We start from the raw sequence: 27,418 nt of genomic DNA, 5'->3' as shown, positions 1-27,418 counted from the left end.
CCCTATCGAAAATGTTAAGAAACAAACATAACCTTAATCTTTAATTTAGGGGAAAAAAGAGTTTTTTTTTTTTTTTGTCTTAATAAACTAAAACAATAAATTATTTATTGGAGGAAAAATCATTCAATTATTATTATTATTATTATTATTATTATTATTATTTTGCAATAATTATCCTTCAACATCAAAAAAGGTTTTTCTTTTCCCTAATTCTTTACATCATACAATTATGATTAATGTGAGTGGTTACTAGTTGAGCCATCTAAACATTTCCCAATACTCTTAGTTGAATTATTATTTGTCCCACCTATTTTATTTTACAATATGAAATTAGTTAGGGATTAGAATCTTATTTAATTAATAATAGTTTTGCTACCAATCATATACTCACAAAATATAAGAAATTTAATCAAAATTTTTAAATATAGAGTTTTTTTTTTAATAAAAAAATTTGTATTCATTTTTCTAATTTTAAAATTATATAAATAAAAGTATTACCTAATTTATTTATTTATTTTCAAGAAAGAGACCCAAAAATTAAATTCTATCAATACAATTTTCCTATGGTGTGTTGTTTTCTTATGTATCATATTCTCATTTCCCATCTCTTTTGCTTTCTTAACTTTTTGGGAAAACATAAATGTTTGAATGCTACTAATCTCTTTTCCATTTCATATATTTCAAGCAAACGTTTCTATCATTGTTTCCCTGTATCCAATCTTTCTAGTGTATAATTTAAAATATATTTTACATATACTTTTTATTTACATAAGGCATGATCCATATTTTATGGTAAATTATAGGGAAACTTACATAAATTTAACAAAACATCAAACTATTTACGGTTCGTATAACAAACTCTATAAAGTTAGTCATTTTTAAAATATTTCAGGTTTCCCCTTCTATCTTTCTTTTGCAATTCGTTTTTCTCCTCCTCCTATTTCTATGATCGTCTTCCTCTTGCGATTTCGTCTTACTTTTTCTTTTTTTTGCAATTTCTTTCCATCATCTTTCTTATTTTTCAATTCTTTATTTATGTCGTTTAATCTTTTCATCGCTTTTCTTCTTTTTTTCTTTTTTTTTTTCACTTTTCCATGTCTTTCTAAATAGTGTATAAAGAATCTTGAAAAAAAATAATTTAGATTGCAGTAGCCAAATGTAAAATATCGTATAAAAAAAATAAACAATCGTGTAAAAAAATAAAAGATCGTGTAGAAAAAAATTTATTTAAATTGGAGTAGCTAAATGTAAACAAATCGTGCAAAAAAGTAAACGATCGTGTAAAAAAAATAAAAGATTGTGTATAAAGAATCTTAAAAAAAATTATTTAGATTGAAGTAGTCAAATGTAAACGATCGTTTAAAAAAAAAAGTAAACTATCGTGTAAAAAATTAAAAGATCGTGTATAAAGAATCTTGAAAAAAATCATTTGAATTAGAGTAGTCAAATGTAACGATCGTGTAAAAAAAGTAAATGATCATGTAAAAAATTCTAAACGATCATGTACCAAATTTTGAAAAATAAAATCATTTAGATTTGGGTCCCCAAATCTACCAAACTTAAACGTAACCAAATTAAACGATCCTGTAACAAAATTAAACGATGAAATTGAAAAGATAAATTGTAGTCATATCTAAACGACGCGTATAAATTGTAGCAATATCTAAACGATTGCGTATCAAACAATAACCAAATCTAAACGATCGCAAATATATTACGTGCACGTTATTGACGGTGTGGTTGTTGAGACATTTTTGGTATTTTACACGATGGACCTCTATGCTTTTTTCGTTTTTAGAATTGTTTTATCGAATGTAAATATTTTGTCGTTTTTTTATATTTTTGAAAAGATCCTAAATTATAATATATTTTTTAAAGAGAAATTATTAAATATATAGTTTGAATAAGTCATCAATTGCTTCTTTTAAGTACATAACATATTTTTCCTTTAATGAATGTGATTATCATTTATTAATTAAGTCATTATAACAAACTAAGATGTTAATGCCAAAAATAAACATAACTTAACTCATAAGTATAAAATTTGTACAATCAACCCTTAATGTCAGATATTCGACTCCTTCCTTTTATATAGTGATACAGTGATAGTTGCAGATATAACAATTATATTCAAAATAATCAAGTATAAAGCATCATTTTAAAAAGAATTTGCAAATATAGCAAAATCTGTCAAAATCTATTAATGATAAGAGTATATCACTAATAAACCATGTAACAAATGTTGGTATATCACAACTGATAAAATTATAAGAGTCTATCAGCAGTAGAAGTCTATCATTGATAAATTTTGTTATATTTGAATTTTTTTAAAATCTTGTTACATATTTAATAATTATTATAAAAATTGCTACTCTTGTAATTATTCTTTTATACATCATTAGTAAAAATTAAACTAATTGAATGATACAATTTCGACAATATGTTAACAAACGTCACTCTCGTAGCAAAGGGTTAGACATTAAGAGGGATGGAGCGTATGATATAATATATAACATATAGATAAAATTAGTGTGACAATAGAGGATGGAAGTATTAATGTGGTTGACAATAATTTAAACTTTCCAACCATATCAACATTTATTATTCATAAGAAAAAAGAAGCCAAATGAAAATCCTCAAACTTAGGGATGTGGCCAATGTTTGGAAAATGTGGAAGCCACGTAGCTAAATTGGAAAAGAAAAAATTGAGTTAAGTGGGTCCATTTTTAGGCACTATATATATACACATACATATATATATATATATATATATATATATATATATATATATATAGATACATATATATATATATATAGATACATATATATATATATATATATATATAGATACATATATATATATATATATAGATAGATACATATATATATATATATATACATACATATATATATATATATGAATATGACCTACTAATTGTACCCTTTCTTTTAAGTTCTAATAATATAATGGGTTCTTCAACACCTTTGTCTTTGTTTGTTATATGAATAATATCATTGAGAAATAAATATATATATATAGAGAGAGAGAATTTGGTATATCGAATATGATAGAAATTTTGAGTCCAAAACGAATTTACGTTATCTTTTTAAGACAATTTTATTCATTCTAGTGCCTGAATTTCACTAACAATTGTTTTCGGCCTTCTCAAGAAAGCAGTACCTTATCCGCTAGATCCAACGAACTATATTTTGTGAAAATAAATCAAATTTGATCAAATTTACAAAAAATAGAGAAATGTTTTGCGAGAAGAAAATGATTTTTAAAAAAATTTCTCTAAAGTAATTTGAAAAATATGCATGGTCGTTTGAATAGTTGTTTATGAAACAATGCAACTTTACCTGAATAATCACGTACTATTTACTTTCAATAATTTTTTCTTTTGGAATTTTCTTTGATTTGAAAAGATGTTTTTCTTTTAACGTATGAGTTTGAACTCTCGTTCGTGATATATATATAGTTTAAAATTTTCCGTGTCTCCCTTTTTTTTTTTTTATTACTAGCTTGAAAATTATTTGTTATTATAAGAAAGTTAAAAGATATTTTTAGTATAAACTAATAATTTAATCTACAAACTGTAGCGGGTAATGATTTAGTTCACATACTTTTAAATTTATAACAATTTAATCATTATACTTTACAATTTATAATGATTTAGTATCTATCGTGAAATATTATATGATCTAATAAAAAAAATTACACTTATAGAGTCTAGAAAATCAAATTTATTGCAAAATTTTAATACTAAGTGGTTAGGCGTTAGTAATAAAAGCTAAACTTAATTTTTCATGAAATCCATTAGATTAAATCACAACAAATCCTAAGATGAAAAAACTAAGTCGTTACAAATTTAAAAATACAAGACTAAATCATTATCGACTAATAAAATCATATGTCTTTTGTAAAAAATCAACAATCGACATCGAACACAACTAGCAAAAATTGTGAACCAAATTTACGATAAAATGTTTGATGTTCGAATCTCTTAAGCTTGGATGAGTTTGGTATAAACTTAATAATATCGGCGGGTCATTCTTAACCATATTCCTAGTTAACTTTAGTCACACCATGTTTTAATTAAGTTAGTTCCAAAATTTTGAAACGTAATTTTAAATTCGTGATTTGACTTTTAATTCATTTTTAAAAAATCAGTAATCGTTTTATAAATTGTTGGGAACCAATTACGATGATTTTAATTATGTTTTTGACTTTATGAAATAAAGTAAATACTATTTTTTTTGCTCATTTTTGCTATATTTAAAAATTGTCTCTTCATAATCAACATACGATTGTTTTTTAAAAAATAATTTTATAAAATAAAATGAGTAATAAATAGGTAAAACTTTCCTTCAAGGTATAAAGATCAATTCCCCTCGACCTATTAAACAAACCAACAACAACCAACCCAAAAACTAGACCAAAATCACCTCTTCCTCGGTCACCAATAAAAAAAACCATCATCATAGTAACTTAATAATTTTGTAGCTTGCATCATTTATATCCATGAACTATACCTATCCAAAATGATGAGTTTTCTTCCTAGACATGAAATTCTCGAGCAATCTTGAGACCTAGTCCAACTGAGATTTTCTGAGATTAGAAGAAAAAAAAGGAAGTATTGAGGGATCTCGAGCATCTCGGTGCCGAGTTTGGCTGAGATTGAAGGTAGAGAAGTAAAGTAAGGGTTCTCGGGGCTATCGAGCAATCTCGAGACCTAGTCTGATCGAGATTGGAAGAAAAGGAAGTATTGAGAGATCTCAAGCAATCCTAGAGCCGAGTTTGATTGAGATTGAAAGCAAAGAAGGAAAGTAAAGGATTCTCGAGACTATCTTGGACTGTATTTGGTCGAGACTGAAGAGTTTTCATGATTAATTTTACAAATAAGATACAAAAACAATTTATTCCCATATACATTTCCATACACAACCAAATAGAGTCATCCTTAATTATCGGTAATCTTATTCTCTAACTTATCATTTCGATGCATCTCTAATTTCCGACGATCTTATTACCATCTCGATTCTCTCCCATCAAAGAAAGCCCAGCAAGAGTGAAAATCAAACCATACGTTATTTGGGCTTTTAAAACATTCTCTTAGTTGGCCTAATGGGCCGTAAGGGGCCCATTATCTGCTCGTTCTTCTTTCTCCTTCAACTCTGAGATTATTGTATCCATTGGGTAAGTTTTAAGAGATGAGTTCGATCAGATCGTTGATTCCCAGAGAAGAAGCAGTTGGTCGGCGGCAAGGGTTTTTCTTCGTCGTTCTCAGCTTCTCATTCCTTCTAATATTTCTCTATGCTGCCGTTATTTCCAAGCTTCTTCCACCTTCAAACAACGCCTTCTTATCTGCTATTCAGAACGACTGGTAAAAATTGTTTTGGTATACCCGTGTTTCTTTTAATTGATTTCTTTGTTGTGTCTAGTCTAGTCCATAATTAGGGTTCTTTGTGTTGTTATTCTGGAAAAATAGAAGATTGTATTTAAGTGTTAGTGTTAGTTTCTGTTTTTTTACTTGAATTCTGGATTTGATCTTGATTTGGAGAGGGGAAAAGAATTGGGTGCCGAATTAAGATCAAAGCAAATCTGATTAGTTGATCAATGTGAAGGATGAGAAAAAACAGGGTCGAATAGAATAAAAATCGTTCTGTTTTCTCACCATTTCTGCTCATGGTTTTCACAATTCCTCTGTTCGACATTTGAATTTTTATCTAATTTCCAAAAACAAAAGCAAGTTTTTGTAGGCAACAAAACATGGAAACCAATATAGTTTCAGAAACCAAAAACCAAATACAAAATGGTTGTAAAATGGGACCTAGTAATCAGTTTCTCTTAGAGATGCTGTGGTGGTTAATGGAAATAACTCATGACTCAACTGTTTTGATATTCAAACAGCCATAATAATATATATGGATGACAAAAGGCTGCCATCCATACTAGAGAATGAACGAGAATGAGTATGTATACGTCTGAATACTAGCTTGCCTATGAAGCAAACCAAATTCTCGTTCCACATTTTTATGAAAACTGGTTTAGTGTTGGTGCCTTTGATCTCTTGAAAAGATCAAGTCTAAGTAAACTAATATGGTAACTTGTTTCTTACACTAGTATTAATCAACAATGACCTTTATTTGTAATGCGTTTCTTCTTTCTTATTAGGTATTACTGTCTCCTTGTGCCCTTGACATTACCTATCCTTTACGTTGCCGTTTATTTCCATTGGTTGAGTATGAAACTATTCAAGCATGCTTGATCATATCGTCGTATGAAGATGAAGGTTTCGAGCTAGTTGAGCATCTAAATCTTGGGAAGATTCAACCACCTTCCATGTCTGGTTGAACAACGATGTGATGCGTTTGGAATTTTCAGTACCTAAGGCAATAGAGGATGTACAGGTGAATTACCGGAGACATATGATGATCATGCCGAGCGAATTCCACATCGGCAGAGTGTCTTGGGGTGATTTTTGTAGAGGCTTTTGTTATGAAATATTCATCCATAGTGGTTGAATGGTATGGATATATCATTAACTAAGGTCAGTGTCTTCGAAGCCAATCTAGGGAAAACGAAAACCAGCTTGGCTTATACATATGCACAATTCTTGAGTCTTGAGAATTGCTTGATTCTACTTTCAGTAGTTGTTTGATCAAAAGTGGCGTGGGGGAGAATTGTTGCACGAGTCTACCTTTGCCAAATTCTAAATTTACAATATTAATGTCAATTTTATTGTTTTTAATTTATAAAAAAATCAATTTTATTGTTTTTAATTTATAAAAAAGTCACCCACAGGTATTGCACTTTATTGTTTTTACACGTGCAATGCACGGGTATTTTTTTTAAAGTTATTGATAAACTACTTGCTATTATTACTTTTAAGAAAATGTTAGTTTAAAATTATTATCTATTGAATTTACAATTGCATTATACGAAAAGATCGCATATTCGATTTGAGATTTTCATTATATCCATTTACAATGGTCAAATCAATGTTAATAAAGCATGTTAGAAAATTGTATTTAATTTAGTGAAGGTTTAGTTTAATTAATTTCACTATTTTCACTTAATTTGAAATAGAAATGATACTCAATTGTAATTGAAGAGTGCAATTGAAGAGTTGCACTCTTCGATGAAGACATCCTATATAATTTTTCATGATTAAAGTATAAGCCATCTCTCTTGACTATAATGTTATGTTTAAATTTTTTAAAATAAAATTTGAAATAATTATTTAATTTAAATGATCAAAGTAATATTTAGGAAAATTTTCATAAATGTAACGAACTACTAAAATATTTACCGTCCGTCAAATAAAACTTAAAATTAGTCATTTTTTAAATATTTCAAGTTTCTCTTCCATCATTCTTCTTCACTCTGATTTTTTTTTTTATATCTTTCCGTTGTGATTTTTTTTCATCTTTCTTTTGCGATTTTTTTCATCTTTCTTCTTTTCCTTTTTTACGTTGTTTAGATTTGGTATTTCTTTCCATTGTCTTTCTTCTTTTTCTCTTTTTTATTTTTTTTTCTTTCGCTGCATGACTCGTCTTTTTTAAGTTGTTTAGATTAGGGTAACCAAATCTAAAAGATTGTATAAAAAAATTTTTTTAAAAAAAATAGTTTAAACGATCGTGTAACCAAATTAAACAATATAATTGAAAAAAATAAATCGTTTAGATTTGGATCAAATCTAAACGATCGTCTATCAAATATATTACTACGCGCGTTACCAAATATATTACGCGCGTTGTTAACATGACATTTTTGGTATTTTCCATAGTGTGAGATTTTTTCATTTTTAAAATTGTTCTATACAATGTAAATATTTTGCCACTTTGTCATATTTTTGAAAAGACACCTAACATTTACATTAATATTTATTAAATTTTAGAATAAATCTAAGAAATAGTACCTTATATAAATTATATCTAAGGAAAATCGTTATGAATCATAAAAAGATGAAACAATTTACAAAGTATATCAAAAAAATCTAAATGGTACAATGAGTTTGATAAATTTTGTTATATTTGGTAAATAGTTTCAATATTTTGCTGTTTTTTGAAAATGTCTTATTATTCAAACCTTTATGTATTAGAAAAAAAACGGTACACGTGCATCATCACACGTGGTAAAAGCAATAAGTTAACTTAAAATGTATGGCTTGTTGTTTGCAATTGCAATATTAATGAGGGAATTAAACTCTAAACTAACATAAATGTAAAGATTAAGTTAATTAACTATAGAAATTAAAAGTAATATATATATATATATATATATATATATATATATATATATATATATATATATATATATATATTCAATCAAAGGTTTCATCTATATTGGTGTGTTGCTTAATTTTAAGGGTGAAGAACTATTCATGTTTGTGTGAGAATTTTTTTTTAACAAATGAAGTTTGTTAAAGGGAGTGTGAGAGAATGGATCCTCCAATATTTAAGCCATGAAAAGCTAATCACAATACATGTGCTTTTAACTTCAACCGTTGACTCATTTTTCATAAATTTAGTTAATTAATAATATTTGAGAGAGAATTTCAATTACAATAATTTTCACCTTTATAAATAGAGTTTGATGAATCAAAATTTAAAACACACCAATCATTCCTAAGCAAGGAATTTGATAAGAAAACAAAGTAGAAAAGAGGAAAACAAATGGGATTGATATCAAATTTTGTGGCATTATTGCCAGTGTTGTTATTGTTGGTGTCTAATTCTAAAGCTCAATCCGCTGCTGGTGTTTTTGATATCACAAAATACGGTGCCAAACCTAATGCAGATATAACTGCGGTACGAGTACTTGCATTAGTTGGATGAGCGATTTTAATTTATACGAATTAATATATTTTAGTTATCAAATGAAATGACTTAATTTACAGGCTTTGGCAAGTGCATGGAAGGAGGCATGTGCATCGACCACACCAAGTAAAGTTTTGATTCCAAAAGGAACTTATGGATTAAGTCAATCCAACCTTAAAGGCCCTTGTAAAAGTTCTATTGAACTCCAACTCGAAGGGACAGTACAAGCTTCGGCTGACGTAAAAGGAGATGGGTTACTCCTTTTGGAATATGTCGATCAATTGACAGTGTCAGGTACTGGAGTTGTGGATGGTCAAGGAAAAACAGCTTGGGGAAAGAATGATTGTCATTTAAAGAAAATATGCACCAAGCTTCCCATGGTAATTACATGTTTTAATCACAACATGTTTATGTTATTAGCCTAATATCTTATGTATAATTTAACCAATACATATTTTCTCGATCATCAAACACGTTTTAACTCAAGGATTTTTTTTTGTTTGTTTAAAATGATCAGAATTTGAAGTTCAATTTCGTCACGAATTCAATAGTGAAGGACATAACGTCATTGGATAGCAAGAATTATCATTTTAATCTTTTGGCTTGCAAGAATCTTACCTTTGACCATGTGACAATTACTGCACCGGGGAATAGTCCCAACACTGATGGAATTCACGTGGGTGATTCAGAACAAATTAACATTCTCAATACCAATATCGCAACCGGAGATGATTGTATATCTGTGGGATCTTCCAACAAACAAATAGTTATTAGTGATGTTACTTGCGGACCAGGACATGGAATTAGCATAGGAAGTTTGGGAAAATATACCAACGAAAAAGAACTAGTGGGAGTGACGGTGAAAAAATGCAAATTGACCGGTACTACAAACGGTGTTAGGATCAAAACATGGCCAGATTCTGCCGTCGCATTCCCAGCCTCTGACATGCATTTTGAAGATATAGAAATGGTTAATGTCAGCAATCCTGTCCTCATAGACCAAGAATATTGTCCATGGAACCAATGCAACCGAAAGGTATGTACTAAAATTAGGTCTTCTTATTTTTGAACTTATTACTTAACTCAAAAGACATTACTTTTTAAGAGTGCAATAATAATATTGTTGAGTTACGTATTTTTATTGTGTTTTCTTTGTTGTTCAGGTTCCATCTAAAATTAAGATCAGCAAAGTAAGCTTCAAGAATATAAGAGGCACATCTGCGACTCCAGTTGCAGTTAAACTTGTTTGCAGTCAAAGTAATCCATGTGAGGGAGTGGAAGTTGCTGATATTGACCTCACTTATAGTGGAAGTGAAGGTCCAATTAAGTCTCAGTGTGCAAATGTGAAACCCGTCATTTCAGGGAAACAAAATCCTCCAATCTGTGCTGAACCCGCACCGGCTGGTGGTCCATCTTCCGATTGAAGTTTTGTCGATGTGACAAATGTTTCAAACCATTTGAACTATCCTTTAATTTTAATAGGATATTTTTGTTCTGCCCTGAAAAAATTCATTGGGACAAGTTTGATTACATACATTTTGTGATTATAGGCATGCTCTCAATAATTGTATTATTACGATTGTTTGAAGAGAAATAATAATTGTATTTTCTTAAGTACAAAGCACCAATGCAATTTCTCTACAAAATTTTATTTGTATTTTCCTTTTTTCGCTACCACAACTATATAAACAGACATACATGTAGAGTTATTGTAAATGACAAAATGGTTGAAAATAACTACATAAGATAGCAGATTTCAGATTCTATTAATGATATGATTGGTAGAAGTGATCACTATCAATCAATATTATTGATAGATTTAAAATTTTGCTATATATATAATTTCTTCACAACCCTCTATAGTATAACCTAATTAAAAGTAAAAGAGAGAAATTAAAAAAGATCGTTTTGCTTTGGTTAAAATCATATATTTGTTTTCTTGAGCTATTTACAATTATATATTATGTTTTGATTTTTATACTTCCAAGTTTTGTATTTTTAGACTTGGAATTTTCATACATAGAGGGTGTTTCGGGGAAGAAAAGGAATAAGAGGAGAAAAGATTATACAAAAGGGAGGATTACGAAAAGAAAACGATTTTGTTAATCTTTGTTTGGGCGAAGTAATAAGTGGGAGGATCGTAAGAGGATTATAATAATTCTCTCTAAAAAATTTTATTATTATTTTTTAAATTTGTACAAATGTATTTTTTTGAAGAAAAATTGTATTGTTAACACAATACACAAATATTCATTTTTTTACTGAAATTTGGAATTTTTATCGGAACACATGTTCCATTAGATTTCATAAATACGATGTCAATTTTGAACGTTTCGTATGCAAGCTTTCTCTGCCAAAAAATTAATTGTACGTGTGAAAGAAATTACATCTATTTTCTTTAAATTGATGTTGTAAGTGCATCGAGAAATTGCGTATCGTTAACAATCTATTAAAAAAAATTACGAACAATACAATAGCATTGAAACGGAATGAAATATGTGAAATAAATGTTTTTTTCGAATGCAATTAAACGGTGAACTCTATTTTAAATAATAATAATAATAATAATAATAATAATAATAAATTTATTAATTTAAAATTATTTTAAATATTAGCTAAAATAAATTTCTGACCATAAATCCTCCGTCTTTACTTCAAACAATTCCCACGGTACAAAATTTCCATAGAAAATCTTTTTTCATCTCTCAGTCTTTGCTCATTTTAATAAATCTCTTGTGTGTGGGAAAGTTTATTTTGAAGCTTTTAATCAATTCCAATGGCAGATGATGAAACACCATCTTCCTCAATAAGCACTTCGAAGAGTGTGAAAGATTTTTTTGGTGAAATACCCGATGAGGCCGAAGGGGTATCGTTAACACAATCGATGAAGAAGATGGAGATTTAGTAAGGGTTGGGAGGGAGTGCATGAGGGGAAATCGGAGAGTGGGGAATGGTTGTAGAGATTTGAAGGGAAATTGAGAGGTAAGAAGGAGATAGCACACGAATTGAGAGGAAAGAGAGGGATTGAGAGGAAATAAGAGAAGGATTGAGATGAAGAAAGAGAAGGTTTAAGAAGGAATGAGGGAGGATTAAATGCTATTCATTTAAAATTACATTAATTACTTTTAAGAAAATGTTAATTTAATTACTATCTTCTCTCGTTTACAATATAATTTACGTTGGTATTATACAAAAAGAAATGTCTTTGATTTGAGGTTTTCATTATACCCATTTACATTAATTATAATCGTCTAATCGATGCTGATAAATAAAGTGATCATAAATTGAGGTTGTTACAAAATTGTATTTAATTTAACGAATGTTTAATTTAAACAACTTCACTATTTTCACTTCATTTGAAATAGAAACGTAACTAAATTGTAATTGAAGTGGTACACTCTCGAGCGAAGACATCCTATATAATTTTTCATGACTAAAGTATAAGCCATCTCTCTTGACTATAATGTTATCTCTAATTTTTATAAAATAATTATTTAATTTAAATTTATCAAAATAATATTTACATTAATCTTTATTAAATTTTAGAATAAATCTAACGAAAAGTATCTTATCTAAACTATGCAACGAAAATTGTTCGAGAGACATTTAGAATATATATATATATATATATATATATATATATATATATATATATATAAAGTTAAATGGTGTCGTCACGTACCTGAGACGATGCGGAGCGGCCAACGTCCTTGAAAAGGGTTTAATTTTAAAAATGAAAAAAGGGGAGTCGCCACAAATCCTTTTGTACGGTGTGATTGGACACCGAAATAAAGTAAATCATTTTAAATAAAGTAAAAACACTACGAAAAAATTAAAGTTGAGTTTAGGAGTCATTTATGTACGAGGAAGGTGTTAGCACCTGTTCTAGAAAACGGTGGTCAAATTTAATGTCTTGAATAAAATTCATTTTTTTTAAAGAACTATGTCTTATTTCATTACTCACCACTCCAATATTTGGAGCAATGATCCCATAAAATGAGTGAGATACACCATTAATTAGACTATATCGAGAAATTATTACTATTTCTCAAATTGTATCATAGGCTAGTCTTCGGATAAAGTTTTTTTTTAAACATTAGTTAAATTTATTTTCTCTTGGGATCAAATCTTAGACTCCCAAAGATATTAATCCCTCATCTCAAAAATCTAAAAATAACGGACTCCTGGAAATTTCTAGATTCCATTGTAGGATTTTTTTTACGAAAGTCGGCGTGGGTTATTATAAAAAAAAAAGTAGATTAGGAAACCTTATGAAATATATATTTAATTTTGAGTTTAAAAGAAATAACTTTAAAGCAACAAAAAATTCTAAATGGTTTAGAGAGAAAATTTTAAAAAAGATTTCAAAATTATATGCAATTATGGTTAAAAGTATTTTAAGACTTTCAAGAAATTTTTAATGAAAGTCAAATAGAAATAACAAATATACCACACAATAAATTAGACAAATAATTTAGGATATCAATGCATGCATATTCTAAATATAACGATAGTAAATGAAAATAGGTTAAAAGAAAAGGAAAAGAAAAATACATAATAATGGTAAATAAAATATGAGAAAAAAGAAGAAAGAAAAAAAAAGAAAAAATAAATAAATAATGAATAATAATAATAATAATTAAAAATAAAATAAAACTGAATAAACAAATAAATAGAAATTAAATATAACAATAATAATAATACACACTTTTTCCTTATATCTTTTTCTTTCTCCCTATTTTTAGAGAGAAGAAGAAAAGGTTATATATATATATATATAAAGGAAATTTTACTTATACATTTTTATTTTTCTTTCTCTATACATTTGAATAAGAGAAAAAGAAAAAAAAAAAAAACAATCCTTAATGAAATTGCTTAATGTATGAGGTGCGGATGATTGAGAGTAAATCCCTACCTCAGCCTCCAACTAAGTCTTTCTTTGGGATTAGGTTTATGATAAAAAAAAGACATAATTAAATAAAAATAAAATAAAAACAATAAAATGAAAAAGACTTAACAACCCACATTTTATAGAGAAATAGGTTTCGTCAAAAAATTTGAGATTCTTTCTAAACACTTTTTTTTCCTAGAGAATTTCTCTAAAACAATTTTTTCTCCGTTTTTCCAAATGAAAAGGACCCTATTTATAGACAGGAAGTGTGCCACAAATTAGGAAATTTTAATAGAAAAATTTAATAAGTATAAAATCAAATTAGATATTATGTAATTTTATTAATTTTTTTCTAAAATAGTAAAAATATGATATTGAAAGATTTTGTTCAAAATAAATTTATTTTCTTTTTTCTTAAAGTGATAAAGATAAATCAAAATATAGTATTAAATTTTTTTTGTATAAAATAAATTACTTTGTTTTTCCTAATATGATAAATTGAAAGAGATTTTGTATAAATAAATTAATTTTTTTTTCCTAAATTGATAAAAATAAGTCAAAATTGATTTGATTGTTTTTTTTAATAATAGATATTCTCATTAATGGTTTTATTTTCCCTTTTAATAAACAATTTAAAAAAACATAAGGTTTTATATTATTAAAAAAAGATTTTACCCTTTTTTTTTTCTTTGAAAAAAAACACAAATGAAATCTTAGCCAAAATTACAATTACTGTATATTTTAAAGAATAAAATGTATGATTAAATTAGATGGCTACAAATGGTACAATGAGTTTATTGATTTTGCTATATTATATTTGGTAAATAGTTTCATTATTTTGCTATTGTTTTAAAAATGTCTTATTACTCAAACTTTTATATATTTAAAAAATAAAAGACGTTGCACGTAAAACACTAGTTAACTTAAAATGTATGACATGATGTTCAATCGCAATATAAATGAGAGAATTAAACTCTAAACTAACGTACATTTTTTTCAATCAAAGATTTCATCTATCTTTCGAATATTTGTGTTGATGTATGTTGCTTACACTATACCTAATTTTACAGGATGAAGAACTATTGATGTTAGTGTGAGAAAAAAATTTAAGGAATGAATTTTGTTAAAATGAGTGTGAGAGAATGGGTCGTCCAATGTTTAAGCCATGGAAAGCTAATCATAGCACACATGCATTAGACTTCAACCACTCACTCATTTTTGACACATTTAGTTAATTTATAACATTTGAGAGAGAATTTCAATTCCAATAATTTTCTCCTTTATAAATAGAGGTCAATGAATCAAAATTTAAAACATTCCAATCATTTCTAAGCTAGGAATTTGATCCAAAAAAAAGTAGAAAGACGAAAAAGAATGGGATTGATATCAAATTTTGTGGCATTATTGCCGATGTTGTTATTGTTGGTGTCTAATTCTAAAGCTCAATCCGCTGCTGGTGTTTTTGATATCACAAAATACGGTGCCAAACCTAATGCAGATATAACTGCGGTACGAGTACTTGCATTAGTTGGATGAGCGATTTTAATTTATACGAATTAATATATTTTAGTTATCAAATGAAATGACTTAATTTACAGGCTTTGGCAAGTGCATGGAAGGAGGCATGTGCATCGACCACACCAAGTAAAGTTTTGATTCCAAAAGGAACTTACGGATTAAGTCAATCCAACCTTAAAGGTCCTTGTAAAAGTTCTATTGAACTCCAACTCGAAGGGACAGTACAAGCTTCGGCTGACGTAAAAGGAGATGGGTTACTCCTTTTGGAATATGTCGATCAATTGACAGTGTCAGGTACTGGAGTTGTGGATGGTCAAGGAAAAACAGCTTGGGGAAAGAATGATTGTCATTTAAAGAAAATATGCACCAAGCTTCCCATGGTAATTGCATGTTTTAATCACAACATGTTTATGTTTTTAGCCTAATATCTTATGTATAATTTAACCAATAGATATTTTCTCGATCATCAAACACGTTTTAACTCAAGGATTTTTTTTTGTTTGTGTAAAATGATCAGAATTTGAAGTTCAATTTCGTCACGAATTCAATAGTGAAGGACATAACGTCATTGGATAGCAAGAATTATCATTTTAATCTTTTGGCTTGCAAGAATCTTACCTTTGACCATGTGACAATTACTGCACCGGGGAATAGTCCCAACACTGATGGAATTCACGTGGGTGATTCAGAACAAATTAACATTCTCAATACCAATATCGCAACCGGAGATGATTGTATATCTGTGGGATCATCCAACAAACAAATAGTTATTAGTGAGGTTACTTGCGGACCAGGACATGGAATTAGCATAGGAAGTTTGGGAAAATATACCAACGAAAAAGAACTCATGGGAGTGACGGTGAAAAAATGCAAATTGACCGGTACTACAAATGGTGTTAGGATCAAAACATGGCCAGATTCTGCCGTCGCATTCCCAGCCTCTGACATGCATTTTGAAGATATAGAAATGGTTAATGTCAGCAACCCTGTCCTCATAGACCAAGAATACTGTCCATGGAACCAATGCAATCGAAAGGTATGTACTAAAGTTTGACCTCCTTATTTTTGAACTTATTACTTAACTCAAAAGACATTAATTTTTAAGAGTGCAATAATAATATTGTTGAGTTACGTATTTTTATTGTGTTTTCTTTGTTATTCAGGTTCCATCAAAAATTAAGATCAGCAAAGTAAGCTTCAAGAATATAAGAGGCACATCTGCGACTCCGGTTGCAGTTAAACTTGTTTGCAGTCAAAGTAATCCATGTGAGGGAGTGGAAGTTGCTGATATTGATCTCACTTATAGTGGAAGTGAAGGTCCAATTAAGTCTCAGTGTGCAAATGTGAAACCCGTCATTTCAGGGAAACAAAATCCTCCAATCTGTGCTGAACTCGCACCAGCTGGTGGTCCATCTTCCGATTGAAGTTTTGTCGATGTGACAAATGTTTCAGACCATTTGAACTATCCTTTAATTTTAATAGCATATTTTTGTTCTACCCTGAAAAAATTCATTGGACAAGTTTGATTACATACATTTTGAGATTATAGGCATGCTCTCAGTAATTGTATTATTACGATTATTTGAAGAGAAATAATAATTGTATTTTCTTAAGTACAAAGCACCAATGTAATTTTTCTACATAATTTTATTTGTATTTTCTTTCTTTTGCTACCACAATTATATATACACACATACATATAGAATTATTATATAGAATTATTGTATATAATAAAACTGTTGAAAATAACTACATAAGATGACAAATAGGATAGATATTGATATAAATAATCACTGTTATCAGTGTTATATATATATATATATATATATATATATAATTTCTTCACATCCTGCCACAGTATAACCTAACTAAAAGTAAAAAAGAAAAAAATTGTTTTGCATTGGTTTAAATCTTATATTTGTTTTCTTGAGCTATTTACAATTATATATTCAGTTTTGATTTGAGTAATTATAATATGTAGCAATTTTTAGAATAATTATTAAGTATGTAGCAATATTTTAAAAAAAATTGCAAATATAGCAAAGTTTATCAGTGATAGACTTCTATCGTTGATGGACTATTATGGTTTATCAATGATAGACTAACATTTGCTACATGGTCTATCAGTGATAGACTCCTATCATTGATAGATTTTGACATATTTTGCTATATTTGCAATTTTTTTAAAATGTTGCTACTACTACTAGACTTAAAATTGAACTTTGAATTTATATGTGATTGAACTTTGAATTTATATGTGATTGATTGTACAATCTCTAACTCTCTAAATATCCGGTCAAAGTAAATTTATCTTGAGAACATTGTAGCTTGTTCTAAATATTTGACTTGTATTACAAAGGTTACTAGATCATAATTTCTTTGTATTAGAGAAATCTTCACTAACAAAAAGAAAAGAAAAAGAAATGCTAATGTACTAATAGACTTTTATCAACCTAGACCTGTATCAGTTTTTATCATTGATTAATAGTATCAATGATAAACTTCTATTAGTTTTGACTACCAGCCTCTATCAATAATAGATACCGATAAGACATCTACCTTATCCATGTATTAGAGTTGTATCAATTTCTACCGGTGTTTATTTGGACGTTAAGAAACGTAAACTTTTTTGCTATATTTTGTAAATAGTTTGTCTATTTTTTTTTAATATATATTTAAAAGATTCCCTTTGTATTAAGCCATGAGAACTTAATATATTAAGCCATGAGAACTTAATATATTAAGCCATGATAAAACTAAAAGCAAGAAAGCAGTACAGAATACTTTTTTCGAGTTGATAGAGGGCCTTCTAAAGAAAAATGAAAATAGAGGGCAATATGACATGAAGAATTTTATTACACTTAACTAATAGAAAATCATAGAAGTCATCGAGTAAAGCTTCAATTCCAAGGCCTCACACAAAGCACTTACTTTTTTACCTAAATCATTTTCTGTCAGAAAATTCAAACAATTTCATGGCTCTCAAGATACCTAAAAGTTTAGAAGTTGATAAAATTCTTTTCCTTCAAGCTCTCAACAGTTTCCTTCAGGCTTTCTACTAAGGGAATGAATTGAATGCCCAAGTTCTTTGCTTTCTCAACTGAGACTTGATACACGGGTGTAAACGGTTTGTCATCGGCACACCTACAGTCGAAAATATTATACTGATTAGCTTCAAATCAAGAATCGATACATGGAGTTTCTTCAAGTTGAAATCATGAAGTTGCCTGTGGAATTGTTTGTGCAAAATAATTGTAGATTGAAGGTTTATAATTTCCAAAACGTTTCATTCTGTCCTAAGTTTAAAAAAACAATCTACAACAGACTTATAAACGACTAAGGGCGATTTTTTATGCTTTTTCATGCAAGAAGAAACAGTTGACAACATTCATACAGTTTTTAAAACATCCATGAAATTTCAAAGCCTCCCTCCATTATATACTTCATTCAATCAAGAGTGCGATATGCCTTCTCTAACTATTACGAATAACCAAAGTAGTTGTGAACCTACTGTTGTGATGTGACATTGTTGGGTCTGCCGATAATGTTAAATTGATTCTTTCTGTAAAGAAACTTAAGAATAAATGCTATGGTAGGAATCAAAACCAAAGCGAAGGAAGCTATAAAGAAATGAAGTTTACAAATTAAATAAGATCAAGAAACATTGACATGGAAGGAGGGCTTATATAGTTTTAAAAGATCATCGTCAAGAAAAGATCATGGTCGAGTAAGACTTACTTGTCTGGAAGTTGAAGTGAAGGGTAGAGATCATGCAATATCTTGACAATTCCTGAATAGTGAATCACGCTTTCAACCAGACAGTATCTTCCATTGGCTGATGGAACCTCATAAGCTAGAATGTGTGCATTAGCAACATCTTTGACATTAACCCATCCAAATGTGGAATTTGGAAATGTTTGTGCTCCTGCATAATCCATTGTTCTAAATTAAATATCAAGCATTAAGCACCAAGAAGAATTAATTTTAAATTCTATGACAAGTTGCGAGCATATACTTCAAAATAACTAAACAAATACCGGATATTAAGTTCAAAATAGCTTCGGCACTAGTATTCAGTGTTGGCTGCAATAATGGACCAATAACCATAGCCGGGTTTATTGTAACCATATCTATTCCCTTTTCTCTTACAAAATTCCAGGCTGCCTCCTCGGCTAAAGTTTTGGAGAGCACATACCAAAGCTGAAATCCAGAGAAATGGAGGATAAAGTTTATTTCTTTGATATCATAACTGAACAAGCTCTAGGGGATTGAGAATGCATATTGTAGCTTGAAGTCGATTATGGGGATACTTGTTATCTATGTACATGATCTAAAAATTGAATATGCATATCCAACCATCTTAAAATACTTTTTCATGTTTCATTGTCTTCAATCCATACCATTTTATTAGTTTGTGAAACATATCATTCATCAAATTTCCTGAAAATGACCCCGGCTCTTTTTATTCATCAAGGAGATAATCCTAAGACTAAAAGACACTCAAAATTCCACACTTTACCATCTACTTTACGATCTAGACAGTTACAAGAAAACAGTAAATTAGATGGTAATGAATGTAATTTTTTCATTGCTCAAATTAGATGATTTTCAAATGACATCACAGTAGAAGATGAGGGTCACTGCACAAGAAAGGCGACAGTTTTCGAATTTTATTAGCAAGTCTATTTATGTCGCTATGTTCAGTCCTACTCTCATTTAAAATGAAATAAATGGATACCTTCAGTTCCTTACAAATCTCAGGGTTAGAAAACCAAGTTTCATCAATTACTGTATCAGGATTGCGAGGCTGTCCATTATAAGCAACAGCAGCCATAGAAGATGTCAAGACAACTCGCTTGACAGATGACGATTTTGCTACTGACTTTAGAACGTTCAGTGTCCCTTTCAATGCAGGATCAATAAGTTCAGCCTGAAAAGAATATCTTATCAAAAGACTAAAATGAAATTTTCATCATGGAACATCTCATGATAACAAATGAGCAGCAAAACTAAAATATAATTTTAACTTGAGCACGCTAAAGCGAGTGGTCCCATGAACTAAAAATGAGTTAAATAAGATAGCTCCCAGAACCAGAAATCAACCAGAGTAACAGAATAATACATTGACATTATACCACCGAACACTAACAGGAATCAAGATCCGAAATATATTGAAATATATTGATAACCCAAGCCAAGCACTAAATCATTCAAGAACTGTCTGGCCATCCCTTTATTTATTACCAAATATACAAACTAACTCCCTAACTAATTAGCCTTATGCACTTACTAATGCCATACGAGTATTCCCAATATAACCCTTACTAGTACTCTGACATGCATCCAAGCTTTCTTGCTACTATAATGAATAATACATCCAAGATATCTTGCTTTTTAATATATGATCAATCCACCACAAGAGGTTTCATCAACGAACCTGAGGATCTGAAACATTATGGAAAAAGGGAGAAGCAGTATGAAAAACCCCTTGACAACCCTCAATAGCAGAATCAAAGGAACCTTCTTCTAGGAGATTGGCTTTAAAGAGATGAAGTCTCTCAGCAGCTCCATCCAGTGAAAGCAAATGGGCAGTTTTGATTGGATCAGCTATGGGAAAAAAGACAAACCGATCAAGAAACTAATCGCCAAAGAGAAGGAAAATTTTGCTACAAAACTAAATACTCCCAATTGGGGTTGTCAATTTTCATATGCATTCATTTCGGAAGAGGAATATTTGATTAAAGAAACTAAAATGAAGAGAAATTAAAGAAGCCGATCAAGAAAGTAATCGCCAAAGAGAAGGAAATTTTGCTATAAAATTCAACATTGCCTAGTGGGGTTGTCTATTTTCACAAGCATTCATTTGGGAAGAGGAATATTTTGATTGAAAGAAGTAAAATTAAACAAACCTGGATTTCGAACACTGGCTTTGACGATGTAACCTCGTTGGAGAAGGAATTTAACAATCCAAGAAGCTATGTATCCAGAGCCACCAGTGACGCACACAGTCTTCGCTGCTTCGCCGCTCATTTTCTTCGACCTCCCTTGATTGATTTGGTTTCACAATTTCTCTGTGTTTACAAATTTATAAGAATGGTGGAGTCATGATTTTAGTTTTCTTCTAATTTTATCACAAAATTCCAATTCTAGGTGTTCGTTCCAATTTTCGACCTATTCAAACCAGTGAAACAAAATATTTACGAAATATTATTAAAATATTATGAATAGATTATAGTAAATTTTTTTAAAATATTCAAATGATTAGAGTAGGTTAAGATAGACCATTATTATTATTTCCCAATAATCGGTACGTTAGGCAAGACTGGATAGTTATCTATTTTAGTCTTATAAAATTTTATTATATTTATAAATATTGTAATTTAAAATAATTTATACTTGTTTAAAGCTTAATTGTTAGATTTTCGATTTGTTTCATTTAAGAATGATAGTAAGAAAACAAAATATTTACCTGAATCAAAAATCCATTCATGCAATTTTTCATTTTTTATCGTTCTCATTTTTTAAGGAAAAGTGCAGCCATGGTAGTCTTTTGGGAATATGATATAGCAAATAAAACATTATTTTATAATTTTGCATAATATGAAAATTTTATCTTTAAAATATAATTCAACTTAAATTTATTATTATTTCTAAACTACCATTCAATAGTTTATTTCTTTTCTCTTTGATTATCTTTTATGTTTTTTCGTATTTTTTAAGACGGAAAAACAATTTGTTTCTTCGCTAACATACGTATTTCTTCTCCCAGTTTTAAAGTTTTAATAATCCTTTTTTATCAGGGTAAAAAGATTTGTTTTCCCTAGTTCTTCTTCATTGATACATTACAATAGGGATTTGAAATTAGTAAGGAAGTTTTCATCATCTTCTTTTTTTTTGTACTTCTTCTTTGTAAATTGCTCCTATGAAGATTTTTTAAGTTCTATTTATTGTTTTGTTTTTTTTTCCTTGGTTTTATAGTTGGTGTAATAGATTATGCATCCATGAATTTTTCTCTATAATCTTGATTTTAGGATATTAATAATACATTAATTGCAAGATGAAATATAATGATTCTCGATCAGAGTAATTTAACTTCGACGTGTATGTTTGAGCTGAATCTAATTTCAAATGATTTTGTTTTATTTTTCTACATTGGTTCTGTTCTTGTTTTACTTTGTATATCAGTGTTGTGATGTACTTATTTTATATGTAATATAGTTGGCTGATATACTTACTATATGTTTTTCATTTTTCCAAAATTTTTGCACTTTATTGTAGTTATGGTTAAGCTTGCAATAATTGCTTTTCATAGTAGTCCACGGGATGAGCAACAATGTTCTGTGGATTAGAAAATAAATTGTGTTTTGGTTGATCGAGTGATGTCGTTTGATTCTTTTGTGAACTTGATACGTACTACAATTCACATTGGCATTTGAATCTATTATTATCAACTTAATGTAGAAATGGACTTTATTTCCAAGGTTCTCTACAGCATTAACCCATTTAAGTAAATTGAAAACGATTCATTCAATCAAGTTGATCATGTATCCAAATCAATGCATCATCAACATGATATCAAATGTATTAAACAAATAATATATGTTGAAGTGTACAAGCGAAGTATAGTAAGTGTATCAACAGAATCTCAAGTGTATTTAATCAATCAAGTATATCAGCAAAGCATAATAAGTATATAAAAAAAACACATCAAGTGTATCAACAACATATCAAGTAACGGATGAAAAAATTTAGAATTTTAAAGGGAAGATTTTAAATATAGCAAAATAATCAAAATATTTATAAATATAACAAAATATCACCCTTTATTTGCGATAGATCTATATCACAATAAGCACATATAATAATTCATGTGATCTTTAGAAAATAGATGACATCACAATAAGCACATATAATAATTCATGTGATCTTTAGAAAATAGATGACGATCTTTTCATATATTTGTAAATATTTTCAATAATTTGTCATTTAAAATAATTTATCTTAATGTGTATATATATATATATATATATATATATAATCATACTATGACTTATGTGAAATTGATTAAGTTTAATTAAATTTTAATTAGTCCAAATGGGATCAATCTCTTTGGATTAAAATATTGGAATATATAGTAAAGACAAGAAATCAAAAAGATGACCCGGCGGCTTCGTTAAGTTCTTAATTAGCAATAAATTATTTGTTTTCACAAACAACCAATTTTAGAAATGAAAAAGTTTCTTGTGTGCCCCAGTGAGTTATGCCACTTGTGATGATAGTAAGGGGGAAAGATATAAACGAAAAATGTTCAACACCAAACATTGTCCAATTTGTCATTGTTAATCAAATTGTTTTCCTATATTATTAATTAGACAAACTTTTGATTTTTTGATGGAGTAATTTTCAATTCTTAATTATAGGAGTTTAACGTTGGAGTTTTTTTCAAAAATAGAACAAAGTTCGAAAATATTTATACTTGTATAGAATAATTTTGAAAAATGAAAAACTCATAAGCTCACAACGTGAAATAATAAAAATACTCTCACAATTAATAGGTCACACATGGGTGAAAAAAACGATTTTGTATTTAATCTAAACGATCTTGTACCAAAGATAAATGATCTATTAGTGATAGTGGTCTATCTCTATCTATCTGTGATAGACAACTGATCATTTAGATATTAGTATACGATCGTTTAGATCATGTACCAATAACGTTTAGATCTTCGACTAAGAAAAAAAAAAAAGAAAATGAGAGATAAAGAATAAGGAAGAAATTATGGTCGAGTAAATGAAGAAATTGATAAATATTTACATAAATAATCATAATATTGTAAAACGAAGAAGAACTAATAATATGAAGAAATTAGGGGCATTATTCAATGACAAACTTTAAATTTATGAAAATATCGTGGGTTCTTTTATGTTGTTACTGAAGCCATAAATATTCTACTGTTTTATTATATTTATAAAAATTAACATTTTAACATTTTTAACCGCCCCTTAATTCTTGGATTTCATTTTTTATATTTATGTAAAATTATTGTACAAGTATTAAAATATTTACTAATATAACAAAAATTTTAGATGATATCAATAACAGTAAATATTGTATACTTCTATTAATTACATTTAATTGCATTGATAGAAATTTATTGCGATTGATTTTAAAATTTTATTATATTTTATGAATATTTTAGTAGCTCATTCAAGAGCATACCGATCCAAAAAGAAAGACAGAAGAAAGACAGGGTCGATCCCTGGAGCATATGCATACCGATCCGGCTTACCTTTGACAATGTAATGTCTCACTAATGGAATTTCTGGGTAAAGAGAAAAGACAAATTGCTTTTATTTTTTTTATTTTTTTTCACTTTTCTATAACTATATAAAAAGATCATTGACAAAAATGATTCTTTTTTTTTTAAGATTATGGTTTATTCTCATTGTTAATTGTATGTTTACACACTAATGAATTTTAATTCTATCAATCATAATGCATTAGCAAAAACACCATAAATAACGATAATACTCTAATTATATCAATTAGGTTCAATCATGAAGCTTCAATTCATATATCAGAAGTTCAAATGCTCATGTAATTAAGTACTTATGACAACATTTACCGTAAAAGAAACTTTAAAGACTTTGCATAAAGCATTTTCTTTTCCACAATGAAAAGATCGAGTAGTCCTTCTTTCACACATTAAAGATAAAATAGCTTATGATCACAATATTAAGATCGAGTAACGATTGATCGGCGAAATTTTATGAGAGACTGTTGAGGCTTAAAAACTTATAAAGTTCTTTTCTTTCAAACTCTCAACTGTTTCCTTCAAACTATCCTCTAGAGGAATGAAATCAATGCCTAAGCTCTTTGCTTTCTCTGTTGAGACTTGATATGCCAATACAAATAGCTTCTCATCAGCAGCCCTGCATAAAGTTTTTTTTTTTTTTTTTTTGGTCCAATTTAGAATAATGCTTTTATCTTGTTGGTAAAAGGATAGATGAGATCAGGAAGGAATACTTACTTTTGTGGAAGTTGAATTGAAGGGTAGAGTTGATGTAAAATTTTAACCATTTCTGAATAGTGAAGAGCTCTCTCAACCAAACAATATCTTCCATTGGCTGTTGGAATCTCATATGCTTCAATGTGTGCATTTGCAACATCTTTCACATTAACCCAACCAAATGCTGAATTTGGAAATGTTTCTCCTCCTGCATCATATATATATATATATATATATATATATATTATAACCCTCATCATTTCATTTCATTTCGTTTCGTAATTACCTATATATTTTATAAACTTTTTTGTAAATCAATTCCAAACTCACTCTACTAAGTTTATGTAACAAAAACTAAATGGTTTTACCAGAAATTAAGTTGAGAATGGCTTGAGCACTGGTATTTAGTGTTGGTTGCAATAATGGACCAATAACCATGGCAGGGTTTATAGTAACCAAATCGATTCCCTTTTCTTTCACAAAATTCCATGCAGCTTCCTCAGCTAAAGTCTTGGAGAGGCTATACCAAATCTGATATTAAATAAAAACAATAATTATTTATTTAGTAGAGATCGAACATTTTAGTGTTGAACTAAGCTAGCTCGTTTGGAAGATATATGAATACCTCTTGGTCTCTGCACATATCAGGATCAGAAAACCAAGATTCATCAACAATTGTTTGGGGAGTTTGAGGCTTTGTATTATAAGAAACAGCAGCCATGGAAGATGTTAACACAACCCTCTTCACGGATGAAGCTTTTGCAACTGAATTTAGAACATTTAATGTTCCCTTCAATGCTGGTTCGATAAGTTCAGCCTGAAAAGAAAACACAGATCAGACTAAATTCTAACTTTTAGAATCATAATTATTATTAGAACTGATAAAATTATAGCTTTCTATATATCCGTCCAGAATTTAGAGTAATTGGAAATGATTAAACCTGAGGATCTGAAACAGAATGAAAAAAGGGAGAAGCAGTATGAAAAACTCCTTGGCAACCCTCAATGGCAGAATCAAATGAACCTTCCTCAAGCAAATTTGCTTTGAACAAATGAAGTCTCTCATCAGCTCCATCCAATGCTACCAAATGGGCAGCTTTTATTGGATCATCTAATACCAACAAAATCCAAACACCGTTAGAAAACTAAGCTCGTAAACATTACGATCCTTCAATTGAATAAAAGAAAATATTGAATCCAAAAATTGATAAAACTGCTCTCAAACTTATAGAATATCTACCATTTCTACAATCCATTGTTTTAATGAAAATAACCACTTCCATTAAGAAAAAAAAAATGAAACAATATACAAACATACAAAAAAAACCAAAAGGGACTCCACGATAGTTTAGAGGTGGTTTTAACTAAAAAGAAAAAACATTATTTTAACCTAAGAAAACAAGAAATAGAAACGTTGTCAAACGGGATTTAAGTAAATCGATGAGAAACGAGCTGATACGAACCGGGATCTCGAACACTGGCTCTAACAGTGTAGCCTCGTTGGAGAAGGAATTTAACAATCCAAGAGGCTATGTATCCTGAGCCACCAGTAACACACACTGTCTTGGCTGCTAATTCGCTCATTATTCTCTCTTCTCTTCTATTCTTCTTCAATTATAATTACTTGAGCTGCTGCTAATTTTTATACTAAACTCTAGTCCCATTTTTTATTAAAAAAAAATTAAAAGAACCTATTTAATTATTTTAACATTATTGTTAGTTCATATTAAATTCAGTTGGCCAAAAGTTTTTTCACTTAATTTTTAAATCTTTGCATGATTGATCATCTGCTATAATTTGATTCTTGATCAATAATCTCTTATACTACATACGTTTTTTTTTTTTTATAGTAAACACAACAAATGAAAAGAGGGCCCGGCGGCTTTGTTAAGTTCTTTAATTAGCAATAAATTATTTGTTTTCACCAACAACCTATTTTAAAATTGAAAAAGTTTCTTGTGCCCACAACTTGTAATGATAGTAAGGGGGAAAGATATATATATACATATATGAAAAGAGATGCTCAATACCTAACATGTTCCATTTATCGTTAAGAAAATCACTAGCAACTTCTCCGCTATGTCTTTGTTTGAATTAACTTGCATAATCAATTACGCTTGTGAATCAAATCTTCCAAATCCTCGTAATATCTCATTTTATATAATAAACAATCTAA

At 28.9% G+C, this 27,418-nt stretch overlaps 3 protein-coding genes and 1 long non-coding RNA gene across 6 annotated transcripts; 2 read left to right on the top strand and 2 right to left on the bottom strand.

Moving 5' to 3' along the window:
- Positions 1-5,171: 5,171 nt before the first annotated feature.
- LOC103491496 (uncharacterized) lies at positions 5,172-6,783 on the top strand. Its single transcript, XR_538072.3, has 2 exons — positions 5,172-5,384; positions 6,176-6,783. It is a non-coding gene; the product is annotated as an uncharacterized LOC103491496 (long non-coding RNA).
- Positions 6,784-8,621: 1,838 nt separating this feature from the next.
- LOC103491498 (exopolygalacturonase-like) lies at positions 8,622-16,877 on the top strand. 3 transcript variants are annotated; one of them, XM_051085100.1, is made up of 4 exons: positions 8,622-8,814; positions 8,904-9,203; positions 9,341-9,859; positions 9,987-10,437. In XM_051085100.1, exons 1-4 carry the CDS (start codon positions 8,680-8,682, stop codon positions 10,245-10,247), a joined length of 1,215 nt encoding a protein of 404 aa, XP_050941057.1. In that variant the 5' UTR covers positions 8,622-8,679; the 3' UTR covers positions 10,248-10,437. The 3 variants fall into 3 exon arrangements, with proteins under 3 accessions (XP_050941057.1, XP_050941055.1, XP_050941056.1); XM_051085098.1 differs by lacking the exons at positions 8,904-9,203; positions 9,341-9,859; positions 9,987-10,437 and adding exons at positions 15,313-15,612; positions 15,750-16,268; positions 16,396-16,877 and having other exon boundaries at positions 8,630-8,814; XM_051085099.1 differs by lacking the exons at positions 8,622-8,814; positions 8,904-9,203; positions 9,341-9,859; positions 9,987-10,437 and adding exons at positions 14,992-15,223; positions 15,313-15,612; positions 15,750-16,268; positions 16,396-16,877.
- Positions 16,878-18,070: 1,193 nt separating this feature from the next.
- On the bottom strand, positions 18,071-21,431 carry LOC103491499 (phenylacetaldehyde reductase-like). Its single transcript, XM_051085096.1, has 6 exons — positions 21,142-21,431; positions 20,670-20,839; positions 19,971-20,162; positions 19,270-19,432; positions 18,971-19,157; positions 18,071-18,376 (listed from the first exon to the last, which is right to left on the bottom strand). Exons 1-6 carry the CDS (start codon positions 21,260-21,262, stop codon positions 18,232-18,234), a joined length of 978 nt encoding a protein of 325 aa, XP_050941053.1. The 5' UTR covers positions 21,263-21,431; the 3' UTR covers positions 18,071-18,231.
- Positions 21,432-24,778: 3,347 nt separating this feature from the next.
- Positions 24,779-27,019, bottom strand: LOC127149480 (phenylacetaldehyde reductase-like). The gene is made up of 6 exons (XM_051085097.1): positions 26,706-27,019; positions 26,184-26,353; positions 25,868-26,059; positions 25,611-25,773; positions 25,264-25,450; positions 24,779-25,165 (listed from the first exon to the last, which is right to left on the bottom strand). Exons 1-6 carry the CDS (start codon positions 26,824-26,826, stop codon positions 25,021-25,023), a joined length of 978 nt encoding a protein of 325 aa, XP_050941054.1. The 5' UTR covers positions 26,827-27,019; the 3' UTR covers positions 24,779-25,020.
- Positions 27,020-27,418: the final 399 nt, after the last annotated feature.

This window comes from Cucumis melo, chromosome 5 (genome assembly GCF_025177605.1).
Source record: "Cucumis melo cultivar AY chromosome 5, USDA_Cmelo_AY_1.0, whole genome shotgun sequence".
In the NCBI taxonomy this organism is placed as follows: Eukaryota; Viridiplantae; Streptophyta; class Magnoliopsida; order Cucurbitales; family Cucurbitaceae; genus Cucumis; species Cucumis melo.
Note: the sequence above shows the minus strand (reverse complement) of the source record. Positions and strands in the feature narration are given on the sequence as shown.